Source organism: Thalassophryne amazonica, chromosome 3 (genome assembly GCF_902500255.1).
Source record: "Thalassophryne amazonica chromosome 3, fThaAma1.1, whole genome shotgun sequence".
Taxonomy (NCBI): Eukaryota; Metazoa; Chordata; class Actinopteri; order Batrachoidiformes; family Batrachoididae; genus Thalassophryne; species Thalassophryne amazonica.
The window spans coordinates 115,224,411-115,240,114 of NC_047105.1; the positions used below are offsets into that span (position 1 = coordinate 115,224,411).

General features: G+C 41.2%; 2 protein-coding genes across 3 annotated transcripts in view; one reads left to right on the forward strand and one right to left on the reverse strand.

Annotated features, from left to right (window-relative positions):
• LOC117507471 (zinc finger protein 26-like) overlaps positions 1-7,750 on the reverse strand; it is a 47,700-nt gene extending 39,950 nt beyond the window's left edge. The window contains exon 1 of one of the 2 annotated variants that reach the window (XM_034167345.1): positions 7,456-7,745. In XM_034167345.1, coding sequence (XP_034023236.1) covers positions 7,456-7,654 — 199 coding nt within the window. In that variant the 5' untranslated portion in view covers positions 7,655-7,745. Of the gene's footprint in view, positions 1-7,455 lie in introns of both variants that reach the window. The other variant, XM_034167346.1, reaches the window with a different exon arrangement.
• aldh1l1 (aldehyde dehydrogenase 1 family, member L1) overlaps positions 1-15,704 on the forward strand; it is a 140,321-nt gene that overhangs the window by 82,714 nt on the left and 41,903 nt on the right. The gene's annotated exons all lie outside the window — the stretch shown is intronic.

Consider the following 15,704-nt stretch of genomic DNA (forward strand, 5'->3'; position numbering starts at 1 on the left):
ACAAGTGTTGTAGCAGCAACGCTTTGAGACAGGCATCTTCCTCCGCAGAATTCCGCAGACAGTGTCCGTGGATTTATAAAACTTGGACGATTTCGGAAAAAAGAACGCTTTGTGATAGCCATTTTCCTAACTCTGTAATGATCACGATTACAGACCATTGGCAGAGTACAACACTAAGCCCCCCATGACAAAATCTGCAGATTTTTCTCAGCCCTGAAACACTTTTCCAGTAATACAATTAGCAATAATTTTGCAATATACCACAGAATTAAAATTAAGCAGGTGCTTACAGTAGTTTTGTCAAATCTGTGAAAGATCAAAAGGGACAAACACCTTTAATTGTAGATGTTTTGCATACTAGTATGTGAAGGTAGAGAAATCCAAAACTGGACTCAGAACATCAGGGAATTCTTCCTCTGGGAAAAGCTGTGGTCCAGAAATGGAATTATTATTGTTCAAATTTCCAAACCTTTTATACATTTCTGAAAATTTTTAACCCAACCTGGCAGCCACAGTGACCTTCCAATAATAGCGTTGTTAATCCCCAAAACATGAATCTGCTGCAAATCCTAAATAGTGGTGCAGCTTAGCTAAAATTTCCATAAAAATTGTTTGTGTGATAAAAGCATGGAATTTGGCACACATATTCTAAATTAACCAATGTTTATTTTCCGATATGGAGCCAACCTGGAGCTGACCTCTAATGATCTACAGGGGTCAATAACAAAAAAATTACACAGTGGTCAAAATTTAAAAATGCTCCAATCATGTTGAAAACGATACCATATTATTTGTCTGATCACAATGATTCCAAAAAGGTATAGTTTGGACTATATGACTGAATTTCATGGAGTTAAAAACAGAAAAAATGGTGACAAAGGTCAGTTTCAGTTTGTATTGGGGTCAAAAGTTAAAGTTGCTCCAATTTTGGTAAAAAAAAAAAAAAGATGCAAATTAGTGGCTGAGTTAATACCTTTTTAAAAAGGAATGGTCTGTACCATCTGTCATGCTTAGTTATCATGTTACAGGGTAACGTGTCATACGTCATAGAATCCAATGGGCCTCAACCTTGTTTGACCTTTACTTTGGAGACCAAACATCCAACACAATCAAAACTATTCCATTTATTAATCCTTTTATTTCAACCAATAATTTGCATAACTTTTTACCAAAATTGGAGCAACTTCAACTTTTGATCTCAGTACAAACTGAAACTGATCTTCGTCACAACTGTTTTGCCAATTTTACACCATAGATATTCAGTCATAGATAGTCCAAACTATTCCTTTTTGGAATCATTATGATCAGACAAATGCGAGGTCTGTTAGAAAAGTGTCGGACCTTTTTATTTTTTTCAAAAACCCGATGGATTTGAATCACGTGTGCTTGCATGAGCCAACCCTGAACCTTTTTTCACGCCTGTCGGTTACGTCATTTGCTTGTAAGCAGCCTTTGTGTGAGGATGGGTGTAGTCTCTCAGCGTTTTTTCTTTGCAAGGAAATGGCGGAACGACTGGACCAGCGCAACTGCATCAAATTTTGCCAGAAACTGGGCGACAGCCAGGTGGAAACATTCAGATTATTCAGATGGCTTTCAGTGATGATCCTCTGGGCATCACACAGATTAAGGAGCGGTACAACCGGTTTAAAGACGTCCGCACCACGGTGGAGAGCGAGCCGCGCTCCGATCGGCATCAACACGCTGAAACGACCGGATCATTTCCAAAGTGAACGCTGTGGTGATGCGGGACCGTCGTGTGATTATCCGAGAAATTGTGGAAGAGGTGGACATCAGCACTTTTTTGGCACATTCCACTGTGAAAGAAGATTTTGCCATGAAAAGAGTTGCAGCGAAATTCATCGGCACAAAGCTGATGGCGCAGCAACAGCGCCTCCGTGATGAAGTCTCACAGGACATGTTGTAACATGCCCTGACATGTCCAGCTTGTCCACAGTTTCTCAGATAGTCACACGACTGAAAAGCCACCGAAAGCTGTCTGAATCTTCCGAATGGTTGACGAGCTGGGCATGTTACAACATGTCCTGTGAGGCATGTAGGCAGAACACCAGCTCACAAAAGAGTTATTTTTCAGTCAATAATGGACGAACACAAAGTTAAAATTTGGATGACTGCGTGAAAGTGGATGTGTGTTTAAAGCCGCGGAAGAAATAACTCCAGTGAAGCCGCTAAAAGCAGCGCAGAGCTGTGCACCAACACACAACGAGAGTGCACAAAAGAACGATTTTGAAGACATAACACAAAGTTAAAAGTTGTGTCACGGTGATTTGTAAGCTGCGGAATATATATATATATATATATATATATATATATATATATATATATATATATATCCACAGGTGTATAGAATTAAAGCAGCCACCTCACTGTGTATGCAGAATGGCACCGCGTGCAAAAGAGCGATTTTGCAGAAATAAATGGACAAACACAAAGTTAAAAGTGGGATCATGGTGTGAAAATGATTGTGTTTAAAGCCAGGGAAAAAATAAAGCCAGCAAGCCACAGATGGAAAGGAAACCAGTGAGAAGGAGCACAGAGGCGGCTCTCCATGAATGGACAACAGCAGCACGTGCAAAAAAGTGATTTTGCAGAAATAAACGGACAAACAATGTTAAAAGTGGGATCACAGTGTGTGTGTGTGTGTGTGTGTTTAAAGCCGCAGAAGAAATAAAGCCAGTGAGGAGCACAGAGGTGGCTGTCCAGGAACCCTTTATTCAGTTCAAACTGGTCTGGTGCATTACAGGTGGACAGCATCCTGGCGCACAACCGCAGGTCTGTACTGGAGCGTCTATTTTTGGACTGAATTTAAAAAATGTGGCATCTTTAAATGCTGCTGTGAATTGAAAACCTACACTTTAAAAGGGACCAGGTGTGTGAGGGCTGGCAGTTTGGACCAAGCCCATGCCTAAACGTGCTCCAACATTGCATTATCATGGTGCTATCACGGCACTATGTGGCTTAGCGTGGCTGATGTGAGCCATTCAAGGTTCTAATGAGAGGTCGGTCGTGGCTCACTAGAGGCTGCTATGTGGCACATAGAGGCACCTTCATAGCGGATACGTGATAGATGAAAACGTGGGTCATTCTTCGAATAATCGCTGACACACCCACGCATGGCTCATTATTCATGCTTATTTTTCGGTGGGACCCAGGCTTTAGAGGTCAGCTCCAGGATGGCTCCATATCTGAAGATAAACATTAGTTAATTTATAATATGTGTGCCAAATTCCATGCTTTTATCACAAATGAACAATTGTTTTGCTATGCCGCCCCACTAAAATTATCCGCAATCCATGAATTGCGAACCGTGAATACTGAAAAAATATCTTGCAAAATGTGAATGCACATCTCGCAAACTGTCAATGTCTTCATGACTATGGATATTTCATGTCACTATAAATTAATTTTTGATCATTAATGGAGCAAACCACAAGGACAAGACAGAAAATGCATACATTTTCCAAAATATATTCAAATAATCAACTCACACACTTCTTTGTTGATTTTACTATTTATTCTGCCATGCTAAAGCCAACCTGAGTAAGAGAAACATACACGTATACATACGCACATAAGAATAAGAAAGAATTTTATTAATCCAGAAGGAAATTATTTTGCCAGAGAACAACATGTTTATGCAAAATGACTGAAAGACACATTCCACGAGATGTTTGACAGTACTGCACATAGCTCTGAGTAACTGAAAACTGACTTATCTATTCATCCCGCAGAAGGGGGAGGAATTATACAGTCTGATTGGCACAGGTAGGAAAGACTTCCTGTGGCGTTCTGTGGCCCTCAGTCTGTGGCTGAAGGTGCTCTGACAGAACATCAGTGTGGGATGCAGGGGATGGGAGGTGTTGTCCCGGATGGAGAGCAGTTTTCTCAACTTCCTTCTCTCTAACACCCCCACCACACACTTCAGCTCAACCCCCAGGACAGAGCCAGCTCTCCTGATGAGCTTGTTGAGTTTGTTTGTGTCAGCTGCCTTCAGCCTGCTGCCCCAGAGCACGACAGCGCAGAAGATGACACTGGAGACCACAGAGTGACAAAACATCTGCAACATATTTCTGCAGACACTGAATGATCTGAACCTCCTGAGGAAGTAGAGTCAACTCTGACCCTTCGTATACACAGCATCCATGTTTACAATCCAGTCCAGTTTGTTGTCAATGTGGACACCCAGGTACTTGTAGTAGTCCACAAGGTCCAACACAGTTCCACTGATGGTTACTGGGTTCGGACAGGTCTTTTGTTTTCTGAAGTCCACCACCAGCTACTTTGTCTTGGTTACGTTGAGCTGCAGGTGGTTGAGTTTACACCACTCCACACACCTGTCCACCACACTCTTGTACTCAGCCTCCTGGTCACTGCCGATGCAGCCCACAATGGCAAAGTCGTCTGAAAACGTCCGTAGGTGGCAGGACTGTTTTTTTTTTTTTTGTTTTTTTTGTTTGTTTTTTTCCTGTGCCCTTAGTTTTTACTGCATTGTGTACATGGCGTAGTCATGACGACGCACAACGCAACTCGAAGCGGGCCAAAGTAGGCGTATCGCGTTATCTGATTGGTCGTTATCGATAGAAGGCGTCGCTCGATTGACTAGCACTACGCTGCACGTGAGGTGTACTCGGCTCTACCAGCGGTCAACTCGGCATGTGGTACAGCTCAGAAAGTGGCGAATGGGCCAATCAGAAGTTGGCAAAATCACATACCATATAATAAGATTTAAAATGTACTTACAGTCAATTCCTTCAAAGCCCAAGCTGGACTTTTACGGCGTTAGATTGAACTATTTATTAATATTCATTGTATGAATGTTTTAGTTGCTTCAAAACATTGTTAATTAGTTTTTAAAGAATATAGAATTAACATTAAACAAATATAATGCACATTTTAACATAAAAACAATTATATTTTCTATTAAAAGTAATTATATTTTGCGCAGCTATTGCTTGGAATGATATGTCACAGTGACATTAAGCCTGCCAATAAGTTGCAAAATATGTATACGACTGCCATATAAATAGTATGATTGAAAGAAAATTATATTTTGCCAATGGATTCCATTTTCTTTTTTGCGAAAACACTGAAAAATATACATACAGTAATAACCGTAAACAGCAGTGTACAGGTAATATGAATGCACAGCTAATGATCCAAACTGTGAATGTGGAAGTATAGCTCATGAAAAGATCTTTTGGTAGTGACCCCCCCCCCCTGCCCCAAAATATATTTTTGTGGAGATAGGGTTTGCAATCACGATTTCCTGAAGTAACTGACTCTAAACTACTTAAACTGAAACAAAATATCATGAATATATTCACGTTTTGGGACTTACATTTTGCAAGACCTGCATTTATGTTTTGTGGGATGTTTTATTCATGGTTAGCAGCAACAATTTGTAGATATTCAAGGTTTCCATAAATTGTCTTAATGGTGCGTTTACACATAAGCAAGACGCGTTACGAATGTCATTTTTCTGCCATTCGTGACACATTCCTGACATTATTAACGTGACTTAATGCATCTGAATAGGTTTCTTAATAGTGCGTCTTGGTGCGTGATATTCTTGATATCCGTGGAGCATGTTTTTGCCTGTCAAAAAATCTTCCACGAATATCACACACCACCCTCATTTCTCCTCACGTCGTGGAGGTCGCAACTGAGCGTGTTGATCCGTCTTGATGAGTAGTGATCCTTAATAGAATGTGACAACGTTTGTAGTGGTTCCTGTGATGGTTCTTGGAGCCCAAACTGTCACGCGTTATTACAAATTGACACGGAAACTGTCAAGTTTTGACACGACTTGTAACGCGGTGTCACATTCCACTGCGCGCCACGACAAATCAGTTTTCTGTCATATGTGCGCACAATTAAACTCGGCTCCACAACGTTCAGTTTGATGCAGTATGCCAAAGAGGAACAGTGACGCAAATTCAGCCAAGTGTTGTTCCACAGTTCATGCTGAAGCTCCTCAGGACGCTCCTGCAGGTGTTCCACCTGCTGTTGTAACTGATGAGCGGGAGAACGAGTCTGAGCAACCAGAGGAGCGAGAGGAGACTCACGTGCAGCCAGACATCTCTGCACCTCCTCCAGTCCGGCGGAGGAAGAAGCGTGCGCACAATTAAACCCTGCTGCACTACATTCAGTTTGATTGCTGACACCAAGTTGGCTAAAAGTCTCATTTCAGTGCTCTTCAGCGCGCTCCTGAAGTTTGGGAAAATGCGCGAGACGAGAGCCGCATTAAGCCACACATCTGGCTCTGTCCGTCTCCTCCTCCTCCTCCTCCTCTCTGCACCACTCCATGGCACAGAGCCCAACTACGTATGCAGTCACAAAGTACTTCTGAAAAACTGGAGCGATCTGAATTGTTAGCAACGGTTGGATGAATATGGGTGTGTGTGTGGAGACAATTCACCTCGTTCACAACGTGACAGAACTTGACGATGCGTTGTTACGTGCAACATTATTCTTGACCGTGCGTAATGGTTCCTGATAATTCTCCAGCAACATGTGCCATTAATCTTAACGTGTGGTAACAGGTTGCAACAGTTCCTGAGGACACCTGATGCCTCTGCCCCGAATCATCACATTCGTGATCAGAGGCCAAGGATGTGTACTTCGTGGCATTCGTGACTTGTCGTCGTTATGTGTAAACGTAGCAATAGCAGTTTGCGGATCATTCACGATTTACAGCAGATTTACGTTTTGGGGTCAACAGCGTTCAGTTTCAGAAACGTTTGTCCACCTTGGTGTAGTGTGTGGAACATTGATACACTCCTTAATCATCTCCAACACTGAGTTTTCAATGTCCAATCCATTGTGGTAGTGGTAGACATAAATTGGGTAAATCAAAATTAGGGTACTTTAGGTGGCTTACATGTGCACTGAATGTGCCTTTCAAGTTTATATTACGTTTTAAAAACAACACATTTGTAAGATACATCAAAATAAAGTTTGATTTTTTGTTTTTTTTTAAGGGCGACTTGACGTTTCCTCTGCACAAAAGAACGTAGTGGGGTGTAAAATTGAGTCAAGTGCACTACAGTTAGTACAGAATTGCTATTTTATCTTCAACATAAGAGCACAAAATACTTCCGATTTTGAGGGGAAAATATCTGACAAATTTGCTCATATTTTGTTCAACTCTTTACTCAAACGGTCTTTTGAAATGATGATTACTTACCGATCTTTTGGAAATTACATTGAAAAGCAAACGCAGCTACCTTTATTGTGAAACAGACCGGACATGTAAATCACAATATTTATTCTGTCTCGACAGCTACATGTTTGCCATAAGCTAGGCTAGCCCTAGTTAGCACTGCTTGTCAAAGGATTATAACTACATACAGTTCGCTAAAATGAAGTATGTTATGACTAGTTAGTGACCGACAACATGAGGTGCCCGGGGGTCAGCCTGTTCTTGGTGACACATACCTGCTCTGTGCAGTATAATTTCTGGTTTGTAGACCAAATCCAGCAGCCGCTGCAGCCGCTGGTTCTCCAGCTTGGTTCGATAAACCTCGTCCTGGTACTCCAGCACAGTCTTTTCCACAAAGCCATAAATGTCAACCGCGGCTGCGGTTAATCTCTCCGTCAGGAACACATTAAATGACTGCAACGTAACGGTAGCCATTCCGCTATCTGACAGCAAAATATGCTTCCACCGACAATTAATTCAACAGACAGCACAGCACCTTCTGCTGGGCGAAGAAAAGAATAACACTTTAAATTCCAACTTCTTCTTCTTCTTTTGGGGGTTTTGTGGTCCTTTAAGTCGCAGTACTGCCTCCTCCTGGCTTTAAACGTCCATTATTTATCAGACTCTTTTTCCAGTAGTTTTCAAAAATCTAAATATTCTTTTATAATATTACATTCTTATATAATATCCTTCACTTAGTTTTCCTCATAAAAAAATTTGTGTTTTACTGTCTGCTTTTCTTGACAAGTCTAATGATTTTTTAAATAAAATATGTGCTTGTTAAGTTATAAAATTTAATTTACTCAGAATTGTTATTTCCTGTTGATTCCACTGTTTTAAACCTGTGCTCCTCTATTTTGTGTTTCATGTAGTGTGTCGTGTGTGATCCCAATACTGTTGTCACATTTCAGTCCCTCCAAATTATGCTTACCCCTCCAATTTGTGAAAAATTATTCAAACATTAATATACATTATTTAAAATTAAATTCTAAAAGTTCTGTTCTGACAGTCTCTGTTACAAATCTGCCACTTATTTTCAAAGATTCCTGTTACCTCCGTGAACAACCTTGACCTAGCAAACAACACTTTGTTGATCAGTAACCCTTCTCCCCAAAACAAATACCCTTTCCCACATCAAAGAACACTGCAGCCACAAAGCCGAGTTTTCCAGACCTCATCCTCTTAAATTCCAAACTGAAAGTCATAAACGTATCACCGGATCACTCTTATCAAAAGTCATCTGACATTTTATTTCACAAAGCTTGGTTTCAAACGCATAAAGCTAACAGGGCCTTAACAGATTTACAACCTAAAAATCAAGTGGCTTTTAAGAGCTGCACATTTTAACTTTGTCTTCTCACATTTATTCGGGGGTTTACTTTTTTCTGAGTCCGAAAACCACTTTAAATTGACGAAATAAATATAAATTCAAAGAAAGAGCAATATGTTCATCACCTCTAAACAGTGAAACTCTACCGATGCCTTTTTCAAACTCTGCCTGAAGTGAGATATGTTGCTGCAGACATACACATTGAGATGACTGCAAAATTATGCTTAAACAAGAACTAACAGATTTCTGACGTCCACCAATCTGGATCTGGATCACCTCCAAAAGTCTATGCCCTAATATCAGTGTTGCCACAGCTACTTTGAAAAGTTACTTTATTATCTCCGCCAAGGAGGTTATGTTTTCGGTAGCGTTTGTTTGTTTGTCTGTCTGTCAGCAGGATAACTCAAAAAGTTTTGAACGGATTTTGATGAACTTTTGTGGAGTGGTTGGAAATGACAAGAGGAACAAGTGATTACATTTTAGTGGTGATCCGGATCACGATCCGGATCCAGGATTTTTTTTAAAGGATTCTTCACCAATGCGGGATAGTTTCTAACGCCACAAAAACAAGGCAGAAAGGCTTGAAAAAAATTAGGGTGTAACATAGTCAAATGTTCTATCAAACAACAAAGTGTGGTGTTGATCGGATCCGGATTCCGGATCTGGTGATCCAGAATATGCAAAAATATAGGGAAAATAGAAAATGTGTCAGTGTGAGGTGACAAATGAAGCTGGAGATGCACAACTAACACCAAACTGTAGCTGAATCTGTACTGATTCAGTAAGGTGTCATCAGATTTGATGTAGCTTCAAATGTTATGGAGCTAGATCCAGAAGAAAACCGCCATTACCGAAAAATCGTTTTTATACAATAACTTTTGAACTAATAAAGACATAAAAGTGATTCCAAGTTCTAGTGGTATGTTTTCATGGTCAAGGATGTCAAATATAAAGGAAAGAAAAGTATATGTATAGTTTTGGTTGTAACACTGAATTGTTGAATAAATCACTGTGCCAAGGAGGGAATCTCTTTAGGGTCAGTGACCCTATGGCCTTGTTTAGAGAAGTGTTTCATAAATAGTAGAGAAGCTTCAATCTTCGACTGGACTGGGTTGCTTGACGTGAGGACGTTTCGCTTCAAATCACAGAAGCTTCCTCAGCTAAAATTCTTGCTCTGGTAGTCTGACTTCTGTCTTGACTCTTGTAGAGAAGAATGAACCAGAAGCCAACAAAAGCTGGAGTTTTTAACCTAACCAGACCCCTCCTACCGAGAGGCCGACTACTATAGGCTAGTGACTAAACAATAGCTCTAATTAGCACCTATTGTGCACTCTCCTAAGGATTGGATGGAAGCCTCCCCTGATGGCTCCCTTGACGACTCTCCTGATGACGTGATTGACTCATTACCATGAACAAAAGACTGAAACTGCTTTGACCTGAGTACCCCATTGTAAACAGGGGACAAAGCGTGTCTGAGACCCGCCCCCCGGTTAAGGCTGGGTTTCAAATGTTTTACAAAGAATGCTTCCTTGACACCTCTCTCAAACCATTTCTTCTCTCTGGCTAAGATTTTAACTTCCTTGTCCTCAAACGTGTGGTTAGTGTCTTTCAGGTGGAGATGAACTGCAGACTGAGGTCCACTGGCGACCTCTCTGCGGTGCTGGTATAGCCTCTTGTTTAAAGGTTGCTTAGTCTCACCTATGTAGTGTTCATTACAGTTTTCCTGACATCTGATATAATACAGTACATTGCTCTGTTTGTAACTAGGGATCCTATCCTTAGGGTGAACTAATTTCTGTCGCAAGGTGTTAACCGGTTTAAAGTAAACTGGGATTTTGTGCTGTCTGAAGATCCTCTGTAGTTTTTCCCCTACTCCTGCTAAATAAGGGAGAGACACTCCTCTTCTTCTTGTCTCCGTCTCCTGTCTATCTGGTCTCTTTGTTCTCTGGGACTTCTGCACTTTGTCCAGGGACCATCGTGGGTACCCACATACTGTGAGGGCTTTCCGTACAAGTTGTTGTTCTTTAGCCCTTCCCTCTGCAGTTGTGGGCACCTGTAGGGCTCTGTGTTGAAGAGGCTTGTGTTCAAGGGGGTGGTTTGAGCCAAAGAGCAGATATTGGTCAGTGTGAGTGGGTTTTCTGTAAACCTCTATCTGGAGCTTCCTGTTCTCCCCAGTCGTAACATCACAGTCCAAGAAGGCTAAATGGTTGTTTCTGGTATCCTCACGTGTGAACTTGATATTGGAATCCACCGAATTGATGTGTTCTGTAAAGTCCTCGACCTCCTGCTGCTTGATTTTAACCCATGTGTCATCGACATATCTGAACCAGTGACTGGGAGAGATGCCCGTGAACGACGTCAAGGCTGTCTTCTCCACTCGCTCCATGTACAGATTGGCCACAATGGGGGATACCGGAGACCCCATCGCACAACCATGGATCTGCCTGTAGTAATTACCCCTAAACAGGAAGTACGTGGTGTTAAGACAGATCTCCAAGAGTTGGCAGATGTGGTCTGGTGTGAGTTTGGTCCTCTCAGGTAGAGACACATCCTCCAGCAGTCTCTGCCTCACAGCTGAGATGGCCTCAGCGGTGGGGATGCAGGTGAACAACGAAGTCACATCAAATGACACCATAGTTTCATCTGCCTCCAGCTGCAGGTCCTTGATCTTGTTCACAAAATCTTGTGTGTTCTCCACATGGTGGTCTGAGTTACCCACTAGAGGAGCCAAAATCCACTTGAGGTACTTGGCCAAATTGTATGTGATGGAATCTGTGCTACATACAATAGGCCTGAGTGGCACGTCCTGTTTGTGGATTTTGGGTAGTCCATAGATGCATGGAGTGGTGTCCCCCGGGTACAGTCTGTAGTATGTCTGCCTGTCGATGAGTCCCTTTTTCTCCAGGTTTTGGAGGTAGCTAATGATTTTCTTCTTATAGCCTCTTGTGGGGTCTCTCTTCAGACGTTCGTATGTACTGGAGTCACTGAGCAAGTTGTTGATCTTGGCCTCGTAATCCGATGTGTTCAAGACCACTGTTCATCTGCCTTTATCCGCTGGCAGGATAAGGATGCTTTGGTCCTTCTGCAGTGCTGACAAAGCTTTCTGTTCTTCTCCTGTGATGTTGGACGGAGGAGGCTTAGCACTGTTAAGCACTGCTGTGACTCTTAGTCGGAGGTCCCCAGCTTCTGACTCTGACAAACTGTTATGTTTAATGGCTGACTCTACTGCAGTGATGTAATCTACTGTCGGAATATGTTTAGGGGTCACTGAGAAATTTAGTCCTTTAGCGAGCACATCCTTTTCTGTGTGTGTAAGAACCCTGTCGGACAGATTCTTTACCCAATTTTCCCTGTTGTCACTAATTTGTCTGGGTGTATCTTTAAAACTACTCCCACTGAAAGTACACCTTTTCTGCACTAAAAGGTTGTGAAATGTCCTGATTTGCCGCTCCTTACTTTTTAAATGCTCAGCCATTTGAATTTTAACTGTGAAGTTTGTGATCTTATTATGGGCCTCTTCCCCCACTAAGGTTTCTAACCTTTTGTAAAGACTATCAAGATTATTTTGGAGGTCTAATATTTTAAAATGAAGCCTTCTAATTCTAAGACCCAAAATCCTCCGAAGGTAACTGTGCTGGATCTTTTCTGCTGTGTGACCTGCTTCTAGTGCCTTTTGCTTCATGCATTTGGGAATAACATTGTTTTGTTTGCATCTTAGGTTAAATCTTAAGTGGTTTCTAAAGTTAGCTATCTTTTTAGCAGTCCTTTCATAAATGTCCTTTCATTTCTTTCATTTAGCAGTCTCTTATTTGTTTTTGTCTATAAGCACATGCAATATCAATATCAGTGCTCAGATGACATTAACTTCTGGGAAAGGTGCAAGTTGCAATAAACTGTGATGCCAAGCGCAAAGGATACATGCTATCCAGTCACAGCAGATGAAACATTTTTTACTACTGAGCAAACATCATTGTTAGACTTTTTTAGGTTCAATGATTCCATGGCATGTAAATGTTATGGTGTCAGTGACCCCATGGCCTTGGTGAAGGTTTGCACTCTCTGAGTGCTTCTAGTTAGTTCATTTTAAATTTACTTTATACAGTTACTCTGTTAGCAGCTGCTGACAAAGCTGCTGAATGTAACTAATAAGGTAACTAGTAATCTAACTTGGTCACTCTTAAGATTGAGTAATGTGCAAAGTAACTAATAGTTACTTTTCTGAGTACTCAATTTTAAAAATAACCAAGTTATATTACTAGTTACATTATTAGTTGTCCGCAGCTGCTAATCAAGTAACTGTATAATGTAACTAATAAAGTAACTTTGGCAACACTGCCTAATATCTATCTCACATGCACTCATCTTCAACTGTTTACTCCAATTAAGGGTCGCGGCATAGCTGGAGCCTATCCCAGCAGTCATAGGGCATGAGGCAGGGTACACCTTGAACAGGACGTCAGTCTGTCACAGGGACACATATAGACAAACAAACACATTCACACCAGCGAACACACCCCTACGGACAATATAAAGTTTCCAATCCACCTAACCTGCATGTCTTTGTAACGTAACCCTTTTGACGTAACCCTTCAAAGCCTATATAAAGTGAAATCTTGATCCAGAATCTGGATCTGGATCACCGTGGGCGGATATGTATCTGTGGTGAAAATTTTGTCAAAATCAGTGCAGTAGTTTTGATGTAATCCTGCTAACAAACAGACAATCACCGATCAATCAATCAACTCAATCAACTTTTTTTTTATATAGCGCCAAATCACAACAAACAGTTGCCCCAAGGCGCTCTATATTGTAAGGCAAGGCCATACAATAATTATGAAAAACCCCAACGGTCAAAACGACCCCCTATGAGCAAGCACTTGGCTACAGTGGGAAGGAAAAACTCCCTTTTAACAGGAAGAAACCTCCAGCAGAACCAGGCTCAGGGAGGGGCAGTCTTCTGCTGAGACTGGTTGGGGCTGAGGGAAAGAACCAGGAAAAAGACATGCTGTGGAGGGGAGCAGAGATCAATCACTAATGATTAAATGCAGAGTGATGCATACGGAGCAAAAAGAGAAAGAAACAGTGCATCATGGGAACCCCCCCACAGTCTACGTCTAAAGCAGCATAACCAAGGGATGGTCCAGGGTCACCTGATCCAGCCCTAACTATAAGCCTTAGCGAAAAGGAAAGTTTTAAGCCTAATCTTAAAAGTAGAGAGGGTATCTGTCTCCCTGATCTGAATTGGGAGCTGGTTCCACAGGAGAGGAGCCTGAAAGCTGAAGGCTCTGCCTCCCATTCTACTCTTACAAACCCTAGGAACTACAAGTAAGCCTGCAGTCTGAGAGCGAAGCGCTCTAATGGGGTAATATGGTACTACGAGGTCCCTAAGATAAGATGGGACCTGATTATTCAAAACCTTATAAGTAAGAAGAAGAATTTTAAATTCTATTCTAGAATTAACAGGAAGCCAATGAAGAGAGGCCAACACGGGTGAGATATGCTCTCTCCTGCTAGTCCCCGTCAGTACTCTAGCTGCAGCATTCTGAACCAACTGAAGGCTTTTTAGGGAACTTTTAGGACAACCTGATAATAATGAATTACAATAGTCCAGCCTAGAGGAAATAAATGCATGAATTAGTTTTTCAGCATCACTCTGAGACAAGACCTTTCTGATTTTAGAGATATTGCGTAAATGCAAAAAGGCAGTCCTACATATTTGTTTAATATGCGCTTTGAATGACATATCCTGATCAAAAATGACTCCAAGATTTCTCACAGTATTACTAGAGGTCAGGGAAATGCCATCCAGAGTAAAGATCTGGTTAGACACCATGCTTCTAAGATTTGTGGGGCCAAGTACAATAACTTCAGTTTTATCTGAGTTTAAAAGCAGGAAATTAGAGTTCATCCATGTCTTTATGTCTGTAAGACAATCCTGCAGTTTAGCTAATTGGTGTGTATCCTCTGGCTTCATGGATAGATAAAGCTGGGTATCATCTGCGTAACAATGAAAATTTAAGCAATACCGTCTAATAATACTGCCTAAGGGAAGCATGTATAAAGTGAATAAAATTGGTCCTAGCACAGAACCTTGTGGAACTCCATAATTAACTTTAGTCTGTGAAGAAGATTCCCCATTTACATGAACAAACTGTAATCTATTAGACAAATATGATTCAAACCACCGCAGCGCAGTGCCTTTAATACCTATGACATGCTCTAATCTCTGTAATAAAATTTTATGGTCAACAGTATCAAAAGCAGCACTGAGGTCCAACAGAACAAGCACAGAGATAAGTCCACTGTCCGAAGCCATAAGAAGATCATTTGTAACCTTCACTAATGCTGTTTCTGTACTATGATGAATTCTAAAACCTGACTGAAACTCTTCAAATAGACCATTCCTCTGCAGGTGATCAGTTAGCTGTTTTACAACTACCCTCTCAAGAATCTTTGAGAGAAAAGGAAGGTTGGAGATTGGCCTATAATTAGCTAAGATAGCTGGGTCAAGTGATGGCTTTTTAAGTAATGGTTTAATTACTGCCACCTTAAAAGCCTGTGGTACATAACCAACTAACAAAGATAGATTGATCATATTTAAGATTGAAGCATTAAATAATGGTAGGACTTCCTTGAGCAGCCTGGCAGGAATGGGGTCTAATAAACATGTTGATGGTTTGGATGAAGTAACTAATGAAAATAACTCAGACAGAACAATCGGAGAGAAAGAGTCTAACCAAATACCGGCATCACTGAAAGCAGCCAAAGATAACGATACATCTTTGGGATGGTTATGAGTAATTTTTTCTCTAATAGTCAAAATTTTGTTAGCAAAGAAAGTCATGAAGTCATTACTAGTTAAAGTTAATGGAATACTCAGCTCAATAGAGCTCTGACTCTTTGTCAGCCTGGCTACAGTGCTGAAAAGAAACCTGGGGTTGTTCTTATTTTCTTCAATTAGTGATGAGTAGAAAGATGTCCTAGCTTTACGGAGGGCTTTTTTATAGAGCAACAAACTCTTTTTCCAGGCTAAGTGAAGATCTTCTAAATTAGTGAGACGCCATTTCCTCTCCAACTTACGGGTTATCTGCTTTAAGCTACGAGTTTGTGAGTTATACCACGGAGTCAGACACTTCTGATTTAAAGCTCTCTTTT